Source organism: Crocodylus siamensis, chromosome 3 (genome assembly GCF_052110815.1).
Source record: "Crocodylus siamensis isolate JL-2025a chromosome 3, ASM5211081v1, whole genome shotgun sequence".
Classification (NCBI taxonomy): Eukaryota; Metazoa; Chordata; order Crocodylia; family Crocodylidae; genus Crocodylus; species Crocodylus siamensis.
Genome location: NC_143397.1, coordinates 36133376 through 36150673, shown reverse-complemented (window position 1 = coordinate 36150673; position 17298 = coordinate 36133376). Strand labels below are relative to the sequence as shown.

The 17298-nt window shown below is 37.7% G+C and overlaps 1 protein-coding gene across 3 annotated transcripts in view; it reads left to right on the top strand.

The window, feature by feature from the left end:
• TNPO1 (transportin 1) overlaps positions 1 to 17298 on the top strand; it is a 117974-nt gene that overhangs the window by 41987 nt on the left and 58689 nt on the right. For all 3 annotated transcript variants that reach the window (XM_090038127.1, XM_090038126.1, XM_090038125.1), the window contains 4 exons: positions 7321 to 7470; positions 12083 to 12189; positions 13453 to 13586; positions 16118 to 16199. In XM_090038127.1, coding sequence (XP_089894253.1) covers positions 7321 to 7470; positions 12083 to 12189; positions 13453 to 13586; positions 16118 to 16199 — 473 coding nt within the window. The remainder of the gene's footprint in view (positions 1 to 7320; positions 7471 to 12082; positions 12190 to 13452; positions 13587 to 16117; positions 16200 to 17298) is intronic.

Genomic DNA, 17298 nt, shown 5'->3' with positions numbered 1-17298 from the left:
TTCATATGTATAGACTTGTTGCTGCCCATTATAGCTTACCTATTTGAGATGTACCTGGAATTTCCGTCTCAAAGAATGAGCATCTTTGGTGGATGCTCTTATTAGAGAGAGGCTAATTATTCAACACTGTCATCATTTCAACTGCTTTTCACCCACCTGCCACTATTTAGAGTTTTAGAATTCTTTTCTTACGGTTGCATTGTGGTTTTTTTGGTATGAACCTATTTTTTTTTTTAATTGTTTCACCTGATAAATTGGGAGACACTTCCTGAAGAACCAGAAGAACTAACTAGTTTAGAGGGCAGGACAGCTAGTAGAGGTATAATGCATACTCTACTGCCATTACTGTTGCAATATTGGCAACTCTACATGTCCAGAATTATTTTAAGATAAAAATGAATAGGTTTTATTTTTGAGTCTTGCTTTGTGACCTTTCAGACTTAGTTTTATAGCTGTGAAACTTCTATTTCAATGAGTTGTGATAATGTATGCATTTTGATTAGGAGTTGTGGCTTTAGTAAAAACAGTAAATATGATTATATGTTAACTCTTTTCATATTAAATCTCAGTGAAGTTCTTCAGTTCTTGAGGAATGGGGATCTTGTTAGAACAGTACTTTCAGTGGAACAGAAGTATAGATAAAAGAATGCTGGTAGGATATCTGTAGGGTTGTCAGCCTGTGTAATGTTTAGCACAATCCATTGTTACATATTTAAAGAGAATAATGTATTTTCTTTAAAGAAAATAACATTTTACCCCATGTACCCCCTCCCCTTTTTTAATGGCCTGTTTTAAGTTTCAAGTGCTGGAAGCTATATGGAGTGAAAGAGTTTGAAACTGTTAATGTCTCTGTACATAAATTATCATGGAAAGCTGTGGTTGGTCTTAAATTACCATAATCAATGCATGATTGATTTGTATAATGGGTGAAAAGATTTGCTGCTTTCTAAATATAGGAACGTAGGTGTTAAGTTCTTGCTTGTCTTAAAGGAAAGGTTCCTTTGATGTTGGAGTGTTTCTCTGTTGCTGTCTGTTGATCTGTGTTTCTTAATAAGCTGGAGCAAATACATTTCCAAAGAGAGTACTCTTTGTACTCTTAAGTAGAACTCTGACCCAGGCAGACTGTAGAGAGACTATATAGCTACTGAGTTATAGTATTTACTGCTCAATTAGTCAGGTCCCTGCAGTCTGGTTAGTAATGGTATTTGGATAATCGAAATGTAGAAATTTGCAAATTCCTCCATTTTCATGAACAGTGCAATGGGGAAAGAACAAATCCCCATAGACTGTCCTGCCTTCAACTTCTGTTTTGTATACTTGTAAACGTGGTTGTCTCAGCTTTTGACTCTTCTCACCTAATTCCGGATATTTAATTGAAATGTAGTTAATAGATTTCGTAATTCCTCCACTTGAATTTGTGCTGGATATCAGCAGATAAAAGCAAAGAATTCTTACAAAATTGCACTACACTATAATTTTTGTGCGGTTCTTGTTCACTTGCTCTTATTGGCTAGACTAACAAAACTTTTGGCCTTGATATAGATTTACCCAAGATATTACTGAAGATGTGAGAGCAACCAAAAGCTAACCCTGCTTATTTCAAAGCTAACCTTCGCTGAAGGTCATTCTCCCGTCTGCCACCTGTGGACACACTGGGTATCAGTACAGCTCTGTCGAGAAAACTTTGCCCACACCTTTTTTGTTGGGCTGGACAATCAAACACCCATCTTTTTTAGAGTTTAAGGACTGATAAACTAGTGACAACTCTTATCTCATATTGAAACTAATTTGCTTTTATTATTTTGCTTTATTATCTTCCCATTAAATGCACAAACCTTATTAGACTTGGGGTACCTCTCATGAAATGCCAGCTCTTAGCTTTCATTTGTTTCTTGACTGGAAAAATCAATAGATAAGATAAATAGATGATAATAAGAATAAGTTCTTCTTCTGCAAAGAATTCAAATCAAAGCAGATGAAAATATATCTGACACTATATGGATTCTTGTTTGAAATCTCTGGATTTCTCTTGTAAATAGTATGTAGGCATTTCAGCACGTAACAATGCTAATACTGTTCAGTGCCATTAAAAAGAACTCGTGGTACCCCAAGGTGCAGCACCCTGGTTGAGAATCATTGAACCATACAAATAAAGAGCGGATAAGAAGGAGAGAGGGTCTTCAGTGGAAGCAACCTAAACAATTTTTGCAAATTTTAAATAGCCTTTGTTTTAGATTTTTATATTAGAAGGTAAAAAGAATTAGGGCTCAGTATGCAGCAGGAGACCAGCCTACTTAAAGGGGATGGTTTACTTAATGAGTTAATGCTTAAAAAAAATCTTACAAAAATGGGAATGTGGCATATTATTAGGGATGAACAGAAAAGTATAGCACAAGCATACAGGGAGAAAATCAGGAAGGCTAGGGTCCCAGTGTAGTCTCAGCTAGCCAGGGATGTAAAAGGCAATAAAAATATCTTTCTACAAATATGTTAGCAATAAGGAAGACCAAGGACAGTGTAGGCGCCTTACTGAATGGGGAGGACAGTCTCAAAGCTGAAGTATTTAATGTCTTTTTTACATCAGTCTTCACAAATAAGGGGAGCTATCAGATGATAAGCATAGTTGGCAGCAAGAGTAAGTGAAAAGATAGGCAGCCTAGAGTTAGGGAAGATATCTGCCTTCTCTAACCTCTTCTTTCAAGGCAGAAGGGCCAGATTAACCTGATGTCTTTCTGCAACAGGTTGACAAGCTTTGTGGATGAAGGGAGAGCAGTGGATATGATATACCTTGATTTTTAGCAAGGTTTTTGGCACAGTCTCCCACAAGGTTTCTCATTAGAAATAGTCTAGATAAAATTACTATAAGGTAGGTGCATATCTGGTAGGATTGTGCTCAGTGAGTAGTCAGCCATGGCTCAGTGTCTAATTGGGAAGAGGTATCAAGTGAGATTCTACAGGAGTCTGTCTTGGGTCTAGTACTGATTTAATATCTTCACGAATGATTTGGCAGATATGATGGAGTGCTAGTTGTCACATTTGCAGATGACGGCAACTTGAGTGCAGCTGCAGATAGCTGAAGATGGGATTAGGATTCAGATTTAAATTGGAGAAATAGTCCAAAATTGATTAGATGAAACTGAGTAAAGACCAAGTGCATATTTCGATGCTTGAAAGAACAATTAAATGCATAAATTCAGACTGGGGAATGACTGGCTAGGTTGCTGCAGAATAGGACCTGATAATTATAGTAGACTGCAAGCTGAATATTGGTTAACCAAAAAAAAAAAAAAAAAAAAAAGCCAATAGCATACTGGGCTTTTTTTAAACAAGGATGTTTCTTGCAGGTCAAGGGAAGTGATTTTTTTTTTTCTTGTGCTGTATTGAGCACTGGTGAGGCGGATGTAGACAAATTAGGAAGCATCCAGTGGAGAGCAACCAAAATCATTAGAGTCTTGGAAATGTATAAGAAAAGGTTGGAAGATTTGGGATGATGCAGTCTGTAGAAAAGAAGGCTGAGGGGGGAATTTGATAATAGTCTTCAAATACAAAATGAGGATCATGATGCACTATGTCCTTTGGCTACAGGGGTAGCACAAGGAAAAACAATCTTAAATTGCAACAAGGGAAATTTAGGTTGGATGTTGGGAAGAATTTTCTTATTATGAGGGTGGTTAAGCATTGGACCAGACTACTTTAAGAGGTGATGGAATCTCTCATTCAACCTGTTTAAGAGCAGGTTAGACAAATACAGGCATACCTCGTTTTGTTGCGCTTCGCTTTATTGCACTTCGCAGGTATTGCGTTTTTTACAAATTGAAGGTTTGTGGCAACCCTGCGTCAAGCAAGTCTATCGGCGCCATTTTTCCAACAGCATTTGCTTAGTTTGTGTCTCTGTGTCACATTTTGGTAATTCTCACAATATTTCAAACTTTTTCATTATTATTATATTTGTTATGGTGATCTGTGATCAGTGATGTTACTATTGTAATTGTTTTGGGGCGCCACGAACCGCACCCATATAAGACGGTGAACTTAATCGATAAATGTTGTGTGTGTTCTGACTGCTCCACCGACCGGATGTTGCCCTGTCTCTCTCCCTCTCCTCGGGCCTCCCTATTCCCTGAGACACAACAATATTGAAATTAGGCCATTTAATAACCTTACAATGGCCTGTGCCATCCCAACTTTCAGCAACCACCACCCTGATCAGTCAGCAGCCATCAACATCGAGGCAAGACCCTCCACCAGCAAAAAGATTACGACTCGCTGAGGGCTCAGATGATGGTTAGCACTTTTTAGCAATAAAGTATTTTTAATTAAGGTATGTACTTTTTTTTTTTTTTTTTAGACATCATGCTATTGCACACTTAATAGACTACAGTATAGTGTAAACATAACTTTTATATGCACTGGGAAACCAAAAAATTCGTGTGACTCGCTTTATTGCGATATTTGCTTTATTGCGGTGGTCTGGAACCGAACCCGCAGTATCTCTGAGGTATGCCTGTACTCGGATGAGATGATTTAGACAGCAGTTATCCAGCCTGAACGGGGGGGTTGGGTACTAGGTGACCTTCTGAGGTCCCTTCCAGTCCTATTTTTCTTTTGTTTTATGATTCAGAATTTAATTATCATAATTTGCTTCTCTTAATTTTGTCTGTACTCTTATGAAAGAGTATTACGTTGTCTGTGTTTACCATGTGTACCTGTTGCATTTAAAAATGGTTATCATATGCCGTGTAAACTAGGTCTTTCAATGCAAATGCACAAATGAAATGACTGGGTAAAATGAGATCTTTCATTCAATTTAATACTATCTATCTGTCATGGGATAGATATCTTGTTGAAAATCACCTTTTCCTCCCAAGTCTGGTGCGCTCCTTGCTAGTGAGGCTCCTTTTACTGTCAAATTCTAGCCAGGTTCATGATCTCAGTCTCTATCTAGGTCAGCAGTGAAGTTTGCAACTTTGTAGTTCACTTTATTTGATCATGTGCGCTCATGCACGCAAGCACACCCCTGCCTCCCTACCGTTAGTCTATCTGGGGTGAATGTTAGAGGATAAACAGTAACATTTAGCAAATCTATACTGTTTTTTTTTTTTCCTGGCTGTGTGCTGTTCTTGATTATTATTTTTTTTTCTTTTTTCTTCCCCCCCCAGTTATATATATATATATATATTTTTTTTTTTTTTTTTTTTGAGATTCCTTATATATAAAAAAAAGATTTTTTGCGTGTTATGTCATAGGAATTCTAAAGTCCTGGTTCCATTTTAGTAAACAAAACTCAAATTCAGCATTGCTGGAGTTGCATTGCCATAGCCTGTTTCTTGTTTACTGAAAGATGCAGTGTGAAAATACAAAATCAGGTAACAGCTGTACTTGACACTTTTCTGTTATTTAAAACAATTCTAGGTGTTTCTTCTAAATCTTCTGTTATACAACAAAGTAGTAATATTTTTAAATGTGTTGACTGGATTGTAAGTGTTTGAATGCAGGAAGACCAAACCCAACAAGTTTTCCAGCACGCTAGTTCTGCTAAACTCATGCATTCTTTTCAAACCATTTAGTATGTCTTCGCCATCATACTGTACTTCTTTTAATTTGGAGGCTTCCCTTTCTGTCAAGAGCGCTCTAGGACACAAAGAAATATAGTAGATCAGACGGCTGTACGGTTGGTAAGCTTGAGGACTGCTCTGACAAGAGTGTTTCTGGCCAGGCTGCAATATTTATGGCCCTTTTCAACCATGGGTTGAGCTTTGTTGCTGTCAACCTCTAAAGTGTTGAGGGGTACAAGCTACTGTACAGGGATCTCACATTTAAAAAAACAGATTATAGTTCAAGGGTCAACCACTCCTTTTAAAAGTGGCTATGCTGACATTACTGAAAATGTGTACATCAATCTCCCCTTAGAATCTCTATATATTATTGTCACCAACCATTACAATGGGTTCAGTTCCTCTTGAAACAGTCAGCCAGATTACTACATAAATGGTTAAAATAACAGGAAAGGGAACTTTTATTTGTTGTCTCTTTTATCTGTGTTGTCTTGTTGGTCAGACAGCAGATTGGATTAGATTGGAAGTCATGTTCCGTTGGAGTCCATCAGGAGCCAGCACTCATCCCTTGTGTCATCTTGCCCTATTCAGTTCGATTTCGTTATATATTGTCTTGAACAAATGAATGTTAGACATCATCACCTGTGGTTCTTCCGTGTATTTCTACCATTTTCCCTAGCCTACTGTAAAAAAGATCATATTGCAAAAAGTGATGCACTGGCTTGTTTTAGGAGCCAGATAAGAGGATGACAGAGTTCATGACAAGGCTTCTACTTTTGATATTTCCTTACCTTGGGTTGGGAGGAGGAAAGGTCTTTCTCCTTGAGGACAGTGAACAAATATACAGGCAGTCGCAAAGTCAGGATGACAGTGCTTGGCTCCATCATTCAGTACTTCAGGTTTGAGCACTGCATGTCAAGAGCCATGAAGCAGAGCTTAAACTCATACATGTAGCAATCCATCTTGTTCAAAGTAAGTACTTTAGATTCATGGTGCAGCTAAATGAGCAGTTAGTACATACATTTACATACATTTCATAGCTTTTTTTGTATATATTTGCAGGGCAACTGCTTTTGGCTCAGTAATTTTTATAATACAACAAGAAAAGGTAGGCAAGACCCTTAAAAGGTGATGCGTGAACTCTGTCTCATCTGACTCTTGCCAAATGAATTTAGGGTGGAATCACAGTTGACATTTCACAATGATTTTTAGAAGTGATACAGGTGTGATAACTACCAGAGGATTCATGCCACATGTCTGTTTATAAGCATTGCAAAACCCATGCCCATCTATTCAGAAATAACTTCAGAAGTGTAGCAAATGAAGGAGTTGATTAAAATAGTTCCTTGGTCTGTTCAGTAGTAAGTAGTTCAATATATTGGCTTAAGGTTTAGCTGCACTGTCCCTAATTTATCTCCAGTATCTGGGTTAGTGAGATGAGATGGAAAAAATGAATTGTAATTTCTTTTAGTATTCAGTACTGCAACAAGACTGTAGAGTAGCCAACAAAAAGCATCTGTTCTAATCAGCCTTTCATGAGTTCTAATTCTGCAGCCATTGCTACTTTATGTATCTAAGATTTGTCCATGTGTATTGATTGCACTTTATGGCCAGTGTTCTGTTTAAAAGCAGCAGTGGAGATACTGAAATTTCAGTGGTACAATACTATGTATGATTCTTTTCTGTAAAGGAATACATAATTCTAGAATTGTGCTGATGTTACAAACCTGTTGAAATCTGAATGGAAATTTTTGTTTTATTGCAGATGAACCTACACGGTCCCTGAGTGGTCTCATCTTGAAGAATAATGTGAAAGCTCATTTTCACAACTTTCCCAATGGGGTAACTGATTTCATTAAAAGTGAATGTCTAAACAACATTGGTGATTCTTCCCCACTAATTAGAGCCACTGTAGGTGAGTTTCTGGATATATTTCTTCATAGTTTTTCTCTCTTCAGATTACATGCATTTCTGTCCTACCTCATAGTAGTGGGAACATGAATAGAGTCTATAGCTTCAGCTTTTCAAGAGAGTGCTCTGATCATGAAAATTAAACCAAAATGATGATATCAGACAGATGAGACAAGTGCAAGTTAATAGCATTTCTACGTGTATAAATAATATGTTTCTGATTTTTTTGTGTGCACTTTTTACTTAAAAGCTGAATTGGAAATTCCAAAATGTCTTTTAATTTATAAGTCAGAAGTACTATTTGTTCAGGTATGTTAAAATGTAAAAACTGCTTCCAGTATTTGTACCTAAAGATGGAATGAGATTAATGACAGGTCGTATCAAACTTGCATTTCAGCCTTCTGTTTGTAGCAAGAAAACTTTTTATGTAACTGTGTGTCTGTGTCTTTTCTGCTGTAATGAATTGTGTTATGATAGAATCCAAATGGCTATGTCATTGCACTATTGCAGGATCTGCTTTTCAAACTAGTGGAAAGTGACAGTTTTCTGTCCTACTTCTAGTCAAAAAGGACAACTGATGAATTGATGAGGGATTGGAACATAAACAATATGGTCAAGTTGATAAGGATATGATTCCTTTTTTGTAGTTTTAACTTTGTTAGGCTTTAATTTTTAAATATATTCAACTTTTGCTTTTCATCTAATTGTAGTCCAAATAGTTAACCTTTTTGGCTAAATGCAACCCTCTTTCCTAGGTTAGATTGTGTAGAGTATCGTGGTTTCTGTCAGAACTGGTGGTTTTGTGTTTACCCAAATTTATATAATCTCTCAGCAGACTACAAATTGGCTAAGATAGTGTGTTTTCCAAACTTCTGATACCTGAGGAACACTTTTTTTTTGGATTTAAATTGGCAGCATGCTCCACTCTTAAACCTGAAAAAGGGGGTGGGGGGGAGTTTCCAAAACACAATGTATTGCGATCCCCTGCCAGAGGAAATCATCAGTGCTGAGATGTACTGTTAAAAAATTACACCAGGTAAGTATACTGTATCCTCTTTAAGCCAAAAAATTGTAGCTATGGTTCTCAACATTTTTAGCCTCTAGGCAACCCTCCATAACTCTTCTAAATTTCACAGCATTCCAGTTCAAAATCACTGAAGTTGATCTAAATTCAGAAGAGATATGGAAGGGGGGACCTTTGAGGCTCTAAAGTTCAAAATTGCTGATCTTTGTGGTGCTACTTAAGGGCAGCAGGGGTGGGATATCTCTCTGTTGTGCCCTGCTTTTTGTTCTTTCTCTTCCCCTTCTTGACCCCAGGCGGGGACAGCAGTACCTGGAGGAGCAACTGTATGTGCTGCTGGAGTTGCTGGGGTATGTGCATAGTGATTGGTTGAGAGAAGAGAGCATTTGTCTTCCTACAAGAGGATCTTACAGCAGCCTTGTGTGCCCTGGCACACCCTTTGGGAATCTCTAGGCTAAGCAAAACATATTGGGTATACTCAGCCAATGGTCTTATTCTTTGAACCTTCTTGTTCCTTTCTATATGAATCCTCTTGTTGTATTTGGTGCGAGTTGCCTTCTCATGACTAAAACAGTTGCAAGAGATTCAGGCTGTCAAAAATACTGCAATGGTGGAACCACTTCTTCACCTTTTTGATATTTGTCATGTCTGGCAAATTGATTAGGTAAAGGATAAAATCAGCCAAGGATTAATCCCTAACAATAGAGACATCTGGTATATGCCAACATTTTTTTTTCCAGCAGTCTTAAAACCCAGCCAGGATGTATCCCGTTTCAACCAAGATTTTCTCTTTCTTTGGTGCATGAATCCGTCAACAAATTCCTCTCTGATCTTCTCTACTTTTACTCTTTCTGTTGGTGGGAACTGAATTAGTATGGATCACTCTGGATAGGAGATCAACTCAAATGGATTTCTTGGCATAAGTTTTCAGTCGCTAAGCTGTGATGGCCTGATGTGCTTGTGCTGCCTGCTGCAAACCCTTATAGCATTGTTACTAAATAAATAATACTGCAGAGCAACTAGTCGAAAGGCCTAGTTATAATCGTTGTCCAGCAAAACACTCACAGATAGTCAAGTTACTTTGGATGCTTGAGGGTCTTTACAATTTATATTGTAGGCAGGTGTTGAGATATGTGGTACATTATTTACCTGGCTTACAGTAACCCTTCTGGATATGTATAAGACTGTTACAATATTGGTTGGCTCAAGAGCATGTCTCAAAGATGGACAAACTGAAAAGAAGCCTAACCATTTAATACTGTATCTGCTGGTGGGAAATCAAAGGTAGCATACAAAAGGGAATAAGCCTTCCCTTGATGCCCACTGCTGTGATCACAAACAATTTAAGCTGGGAAAGGTGTTACTGTTTGGGAGCCAAATCTCTGCATCAGCCATTTGGAATTTAGGACAGTTTGCTAGGCCTAGATTTTTTTCTGTTACTTTGCCAAGTGGACTGGGTCTTGATGGACAACCCTACTGCCATGTATTACATAAATAGGGGAGGGTATATGTCTGATCAAAAGCAGAAATTGACAGTGGTATCAACCATGAGGTCATTATCATACTTGCGCCTTTTGGGGGAGATCTGCTTATAAGCATATCTGGCAAAACCAACTTGAATGTCACTGAAACATTAATAGTGGACTGTGCTCAAGAGATGAGAAACCTGAATAGGTATCTCTTTAACTTTCAGGAGGGGGTAAGAAGACTGAAATACCCCTTGACAAAAACAAGCAGAGAGTCCTTGTTGGATGTATTTTTTTCTTTTTCTTTTTTTTTTTGTTCCATACCGGATCTTATGCATCCAATATACCTTCTACCTAGCCATATTTACTGCCAGAGTACCTGGAGAAAACTGAGACACAGTGCAATAAGTACTTCAGTGATCTCAAAATGGTTGAGAGAGCCCTGGGAAGTGGATTTGTCTTTAGGAGCTTCTTTTCCACCTGCACTGCATTTAGTCTCATCATTTCAGAGGTGTAGGGAGATCCTTTGTAGACCTAGGCATACGCCACCCGTCTTCCTGGATGATCCAAGAGTGGTCCAGGAATAGGAATCTTGGGACAGACCATAATCCATGCATATTGAATGACTGTTTTTATTAGGGTTTGTTGCTGTTTTCTCTAAAAAATGTATCTGGCTGGTCTTGGAAAACAGCTGGCAAAAATGGGACTTTTCTTTCCTCCTTAGCCATTGTTTCTTCCTATGCTGCAGTGTAGTAAGCAAACTGGTATTGACGTTTCTTAAGCTTCTTGCCTAAATCTGTGTCAGGTTTTTTGGGCTGTTTTTTTAAGCGTATTTCAACCCAGGCCAACCCATTTCTGATCTATGGGAAGTACATGCTTTGGATGTTTAAAAGAGCCCTATTTATTTTTTTTTATCCAGAAAGTAAAACCTCTTAGTCTTGTAGGCTCTTTGAATTCTCCTTGGTATCCTAAACAAGTTGGCATATAGGAAAAGACTTGCATATAGAGTTCAAGTGTCCAAAGAGTTAAGGACCCATTGAACAAGAAGCCATCCACCTTTTCAGAAATAGTGTTCTATAGATGAGCAGTTTGAAATTTGGGGCAGACTTTTTCCAATCTCTGCTCTGAAGTTAGTATTGCTTTCTTCATTTCACTAAGAACTCTTTGCTCAGGAGGAGGAAGGGCAGTGGAAACATTGTCTGCTGATGAAGGTTTCCATCAACTCTGCTCTGAGCTGTATTGAAGTTCCCACTAAGGAGAGAGGTTGGCAGAGGTGGGGCAGGGAGAAGCTTTAGAGACCATAGAAGAAGGTTGTGACATTGCTAGGAAGATGCCTTGGGGGGAGGTGGGCGGGGAAGTCAGGAAGAAGGGATGGATCTGAGAAATGAAGTGGGGACAGTTTGAGGCTGTAGCAGATGTTTTGTTGGTTAAGCTCTTGGGTTTGAAGCTCCAAATATATAGGGTAGGGAGTATTCCATATGCATTGGTAGCATAGCTTTACATGCAAGTAATAGTCTTTATTTCTTGAATGATAAGTAATAATTCTAGGGGAAAAAAGAGATTCCTGTACACTCCTGACAGATAGTTGATTGAACAAGCAGAATTGGACCAAAGCTTTTTGTTGAACTTCAGATTTGCGAGAAGAGAAAATTTATAGTTCAACTGAAATAATAAACTGTCCATGTGAGAGAAGAGACAACTGTTTAGTGGGGAAACTGAGGCATGGATGGTTTTAGCAGGTGTTGCTTTTTAAAGCCTTTAGTTTCCACTGCATTATTACATCAGAGGGATTCAGTAGTGGTTCAGCTTAAAGGGGAAGTGAGTACTGTGTTCTGGCATTTTTTCTAAATGAATTAGTTAAAGGTGGGGGAGTGATCTATCCTTTTATTGTTCAGTAAGTCTGAACTTTCTACATTGGAACAGGCAGGAAAAAACAGCTTTCATACTCGCAGACCCTTTAAATAGAGAGTGAGTTTAACAAGTAAAATTTCCTTCCTTTTATTTTTCTCCATTTTCAACAAAAGTAAATCATTCTTTGAGAAACAGTACTGAAGGGAGAGAACTGTTGCTCCTCTAGGGTGTTTTAAGAGATTCTTAATTCCTTCTTTCCTTTCTCTGATGCATTCAAGGTATTTTGATTACAACCATTGCCTCAAAGGGGGAATTGCAAAACTGGCCGGAACTCTTACCAAAGCTTTGCAGCCTGTTGGATTCTGAAGACTACAATACGTGTGAGGTGAGGAAGTTTGTTTCAAATAAAAATTGTTCTCAATGCTTATTTTATTAATAAAATACATCCAATTTCTTCAAAGAATAGTAAGTCCTGCTGCTGATTTCTTTCTGTCTTTGCCTTGTTCTCATTCTTTAATAGTGACTTAGCTTTTTGTCTTAATGAGATACCAATTTTTTTTTGTTACTTTTATTGTAGGAACTTTAAAAATCTCCATGGGCAGAAACATGTTAGATTGGTGTCAGAATTTGTTCTTTTTAGATAACTAGTGTCATCAATCAGTGGATGTGGAAGTCAAGCCTTGGTTGATGGATTTTAAAATTTAAATTATTCATACAGTGTCTATTTCTGCCATCAAAACAGATGAATAGGTGTCTCCCAGGCATCTTCCTATGAGTAGTTTTCTTATACCACTTGATTTTAATTACTCTGTATTAGATCTAGGAAGCTGTTCCTAGACTGTGTGTTTGTTTTTATGGAAATGTGACAGCAATAAGAGATGCCCAAGATGAGATTTAACCAGTCATGGCCTAGTTAGGCTATCCAAATCATCTAGGTACACAGTTGTCATGTTTATATTTTATGAGTGAGGAGAAACTAGCTCAAAATAAAGTTTTAAATTAGCCTTTTAATAACTGTGTTACTAGTGATTTAAATACAAGGCAGAGCATACTAACTGCTGTGGTACATATTTGAAATTTAAGGACAGATAAAGAATACATTTGCCACATTCCACATCAGTTTGAGATGGACAAAAGTCAGGGCTGTCTCTGGAGGGGGCAAACTGGGGCAACCACCCTGGGCCCTGTGTTTTGGGGGGCCCTGCAGAGCTGGGTGAAGCAGCTGCGGCAACTCCCCCACTCACCACCGAATTTGCCACTGGCTTCCTTGAGTCCATGGGCAGGGCCCCACACAGGCTGATTTGCTCCGGGCCCCACATTCTGCTTGGATCATCTCTCACAAACGTTCTTTATAGTTTGTATATTTTAACAAACATGGCAAGAAAATTACTCAGATGGGTAGACTACAATTGCATGCCAGAGTGAAACCTTCACTACCATCTACCCACTCATGTTGTGATCTTACTGGTAAGAAAAATTAAAATAACCCTTTTTATTATGTCATTAAGCTGAAACTGAACTATCCTTTGAGGTCCTTGCTGCTATTAATACACTGTGTTCCCTAATAAATATCAAATTCAACTGCTTATGGAATTTGGATGATTTTATTTTTTCTGCAGAAAGAAAATACATTTTTCTATCCTTACAGGGTGCTTTTGGTGCTCTTCAGAAGATATGTGAAGATTCTGCTGAAATCTTAGATAGTGATGTTTTAGACAGACCCCTCAATATCATGATCCCTAAATTTTTACAATTCTTCAAGCACAGCAGTCCAAAAATAAGGTAAGCTTTTATGTGCAGCACTGCAATTTCAAACTTAAATTTAATGTAGGTAATTTGTAAGAGGCTTTATGGAAAGTGTTTTTTAAAGTGCATTCAGTCAACAACAACAAAAAAGTAATCCTGCCTGTCTAAGGGGCGGAGAAGTGAGAGAGAGCCCTCGGGCTTCATTTTTATATCTGTAACTTTATGTATCAGATTTACTCAGTTAATAAGTAAAAATATGGTATTTGTCTTTCAGCCTGCAAACAGCCTACAGGATTTTGAAAGGCTGACTAGGTTTCCTGGCTTGCTTAGCACCAATAATATGATTTAGCAACTGAAACGTAGTTGATACATTTCTTGCTTGTGAAGTGTTACCCATAATAGAATCCAACTTTTCTAAAGCTATAGTGACTGTCTTAGGAAGAAGAAGAGTAAAGAAGTAAAATGTTACTTTCCTTAGAACACTTTTTACAAAGGTTGCTTTTCTTTGTTATTTGAGATTTTTAGACTATTTTCTTCATTTTGATTGGGTCAAGTTAAAAGGGGATTCGTTTCCCTGTCACACTAAATAATGTAGAACTAGAAATATTTGCAAAGTGATAACTGAATAATACCTATGGCCTGCTGATTTAGGCATTAATTAGTGTGCCCATCAGTGCCATGTTTTGAAGTGTTTATAGGACCAAAAAAAATCCATGTTGATTTGTTTTTTAGAGAGGCAATGCAATATTTGTCAAGGAAATAACTAGCTGTTAGTACAGTGAATTTATTCTGGTTCCATATTTGGAAGTTATTGTCTAAATAAAAAGATAGAGGGTTGCCGGGGAGACGGTATAAGAGAACGTATGCATATGTTGGTTAAGTAATGGCTCAAAAGAGATGATCCATAATACCAACACTTGGAGAGGGAAATCCAAGAGATAAGAGATGGTGGTGGGGATGCAGTTGAGACAAAGTTGTGGTGTTGGTTTTCACCACTGAAACATCAAAACCCTGAATAGATAAAGTATGAGGAAATCCACCATAAGGATGAGCCTTTACTCTCTAATAATGGTATGAAGTTGGGGGCCAACATTTTTTATTTTTTGGGTGTATTCTTTTTATCATGCCACCCAGGCTGTTTAATCTGTTTCAGCTTGCTGTAGGGTGTGTTAAATCAGTTTGGAGTTTCTTGCATGGAGGGGATCTGTGAACTGCATCCTACCTTTAATTTATGGTCCTTGGTGGTAGTTTTCTAAGGGTAGGAGGTATTAGTAATACCATTAAATATTTATGCTAAACTTCAGGAGAATTTTTCTTAGAGGTGAGCCTCCAGAAATGATCTAAGCAGAATTCATTTACAATTTATATGATTTTTTTTAAACTTCTAGAGATACCATTTAAATTAATTCTATTTTCACTTTCAAAAATATGTGAGACAACTTTAAATTTTTCATTGACCACTGTTTTTATGTTCTTGTCAACACTGATGCAGGACAGAACTAGGAAACCATATTTTTTAAAGCAGAAAGAGGCTGGTAATTGATAAGATCATAAATCATCTAGTGATCCCATGTAAATGTCTCATAAAACACATCCCTATATCTTTTAAGTGATTTTTCCACTTCTGTAATTGTCTGTCTGTCTGTCTGTATATTTATTCTTTGAGACTTGAAGTGGTTGTGGCTTCCTTTATTCCCTGTCCTCCATACAAACCATTCCCATTAAATATAAACAGTACTGTTTTTTCAGACTGTTTGCTTGGCAGTAGGGAGACAGATTCATTAAATATTCATCACTTTGGTGTGTAAGTCCAGCATTCACACTAATACAAAGATGATTGTTTTGAGACATAATATTCAGTTGCATAATATTTCCAGACCTGACACTTTTCCCTAAACTCAAACTAACACTCATTCCATTGCTTTTCATATCTTTTAATCATGTATTTTCTTAATATTGTGCTTCAGGTTAGCCCATGATATAGTATAAGGTACTTCATAAAAATGCCTCTAATTTCTTCAAGAGTTTATGGGGAAATCTTGGCATGCCCATTTTCTGGAAAGCAAGGTGAGTTTTTAATCAGGGGAGCCTGTCCAACCTCAGAGCAGAAGAACCCGATTCTACCCTGGCTATTACTCTGATTTAGTGTGGAAAGATAACAGGCTGAGGACCTGTATACGGACTAAGTCATAGCATCAGTATGTGTTCATTCCATCTTATCCCTTTATCCTGTAGAAATACCTATTGTATTCATTGGTTTATATGAATGAGGGCTGAGGACTTCATTGTTCAGTCTTTCTGACTTCCGACAGTTTTGGAGCAAACATAATTAAGATGTTGTAGCCTATTATCAGGATTTAGTCATAGCCAGTATGTTGTCCTGCTGCTCTCACCATTTCTGCAAAGTTCATTAGATATAACAGTATATATATATATTTTTTTTTGCTTTGCTCCCCTTCCCTGCAGATTTTCTTTTTTCTTCTAGATCATTATATGCAGCTTATATACATGTTCTGAGAACAGTTTCTTTTCCATCTATTTTAAGTAACTGTTTGTTCTGCTTTTAGGTCCCATGCTGTTGCCTGTGTCAATCAGTTTATTATCAGTAGGACTCAAGCTCTTATGTTACACATTGATTCTTTTATTGAGGTAGGTGGCTCTTCTCTTAAATTGCATGTTGTTTGACTATTCTGCAAAATAAAAAAGTGCTTTTACACTTTCCACGCTTCCTCTCTCAAATCATACTGAAGAGTTAAAGTTGTCTCATCCTTTTCCCTTAACCCTCATTGACTGCTATGGATTCTGATCTCTGGCTTGTTGTAAAATGATTTTTACAGTAATATTATTATGCAAGAAAACAAGTAAAATCACTTCGTTAGAAAGACTTGTCAATGTTGTGGGTGTGTGTGGGGGATAAGCATGTTCTTCTGTTGTTTTGTTCAGTTAGATTGCATCACAGCCAGATTTTCAAGTTGTGCACAATCAGGAAAATTGTACATGCTATTGTAATTTGTAAGCGTTGTTTACTTTATGATCTAATTTTTCCATTTGGAGCTTTATTGGAAGTCTTGTGTTTAGACATTTGCAGTAATTATATAGACAGTTGTCAAAAGCCAATTGTAGAAAAAATGAGATCTTTCAAATAATAGTCTTCAGCAAAGGTCTTGATTGACATCTGTAGGTACAATGATGTGGATTGCAAGTGTCTTCAGGGGGTAACTGTACTCTGAATAGGGATTCACCTGTACATTTTTGTACTTGTGCCATACTGTTTCAGGTGTGGATTCAACAAACTGGTTAGCCTAACAGAGAATCACATTGAAGATGTGGCAGCATGGATTTTAGTGTGTCTTTGCAATAAGAATGCAAACACTCCAGGGAGCCATACCATGGTTCCTAGTATGAACTAAAGCACATGCTGTCATAGAGGATGCAGACAGAAGTGACAATTTTTGTCCTGTCTGACCACGGAAAGCAGTTTGTAGTTGTGACCAAACGCAAGTTCACTGCTACAGACAGCTTAAAAAGGCCAACCAGGTGAAAATCTGACTCCTCATTGCATGAGATATCAAGATGATAACGTTTCAAAATATAGCATTTTTTGTAACTTGTGTTTGTGAAGCTCCTAGGCTGTCAGTATTTTCAGAATGGGGGGGGGGGAGCGGAGGGAGTTCAGTCTTGGGGTTTTTCAGCCCCCCTGGATGGTGGAGTGAATGAATTGGAGCCCCCCCTGAGGAGGGGGGTCGGG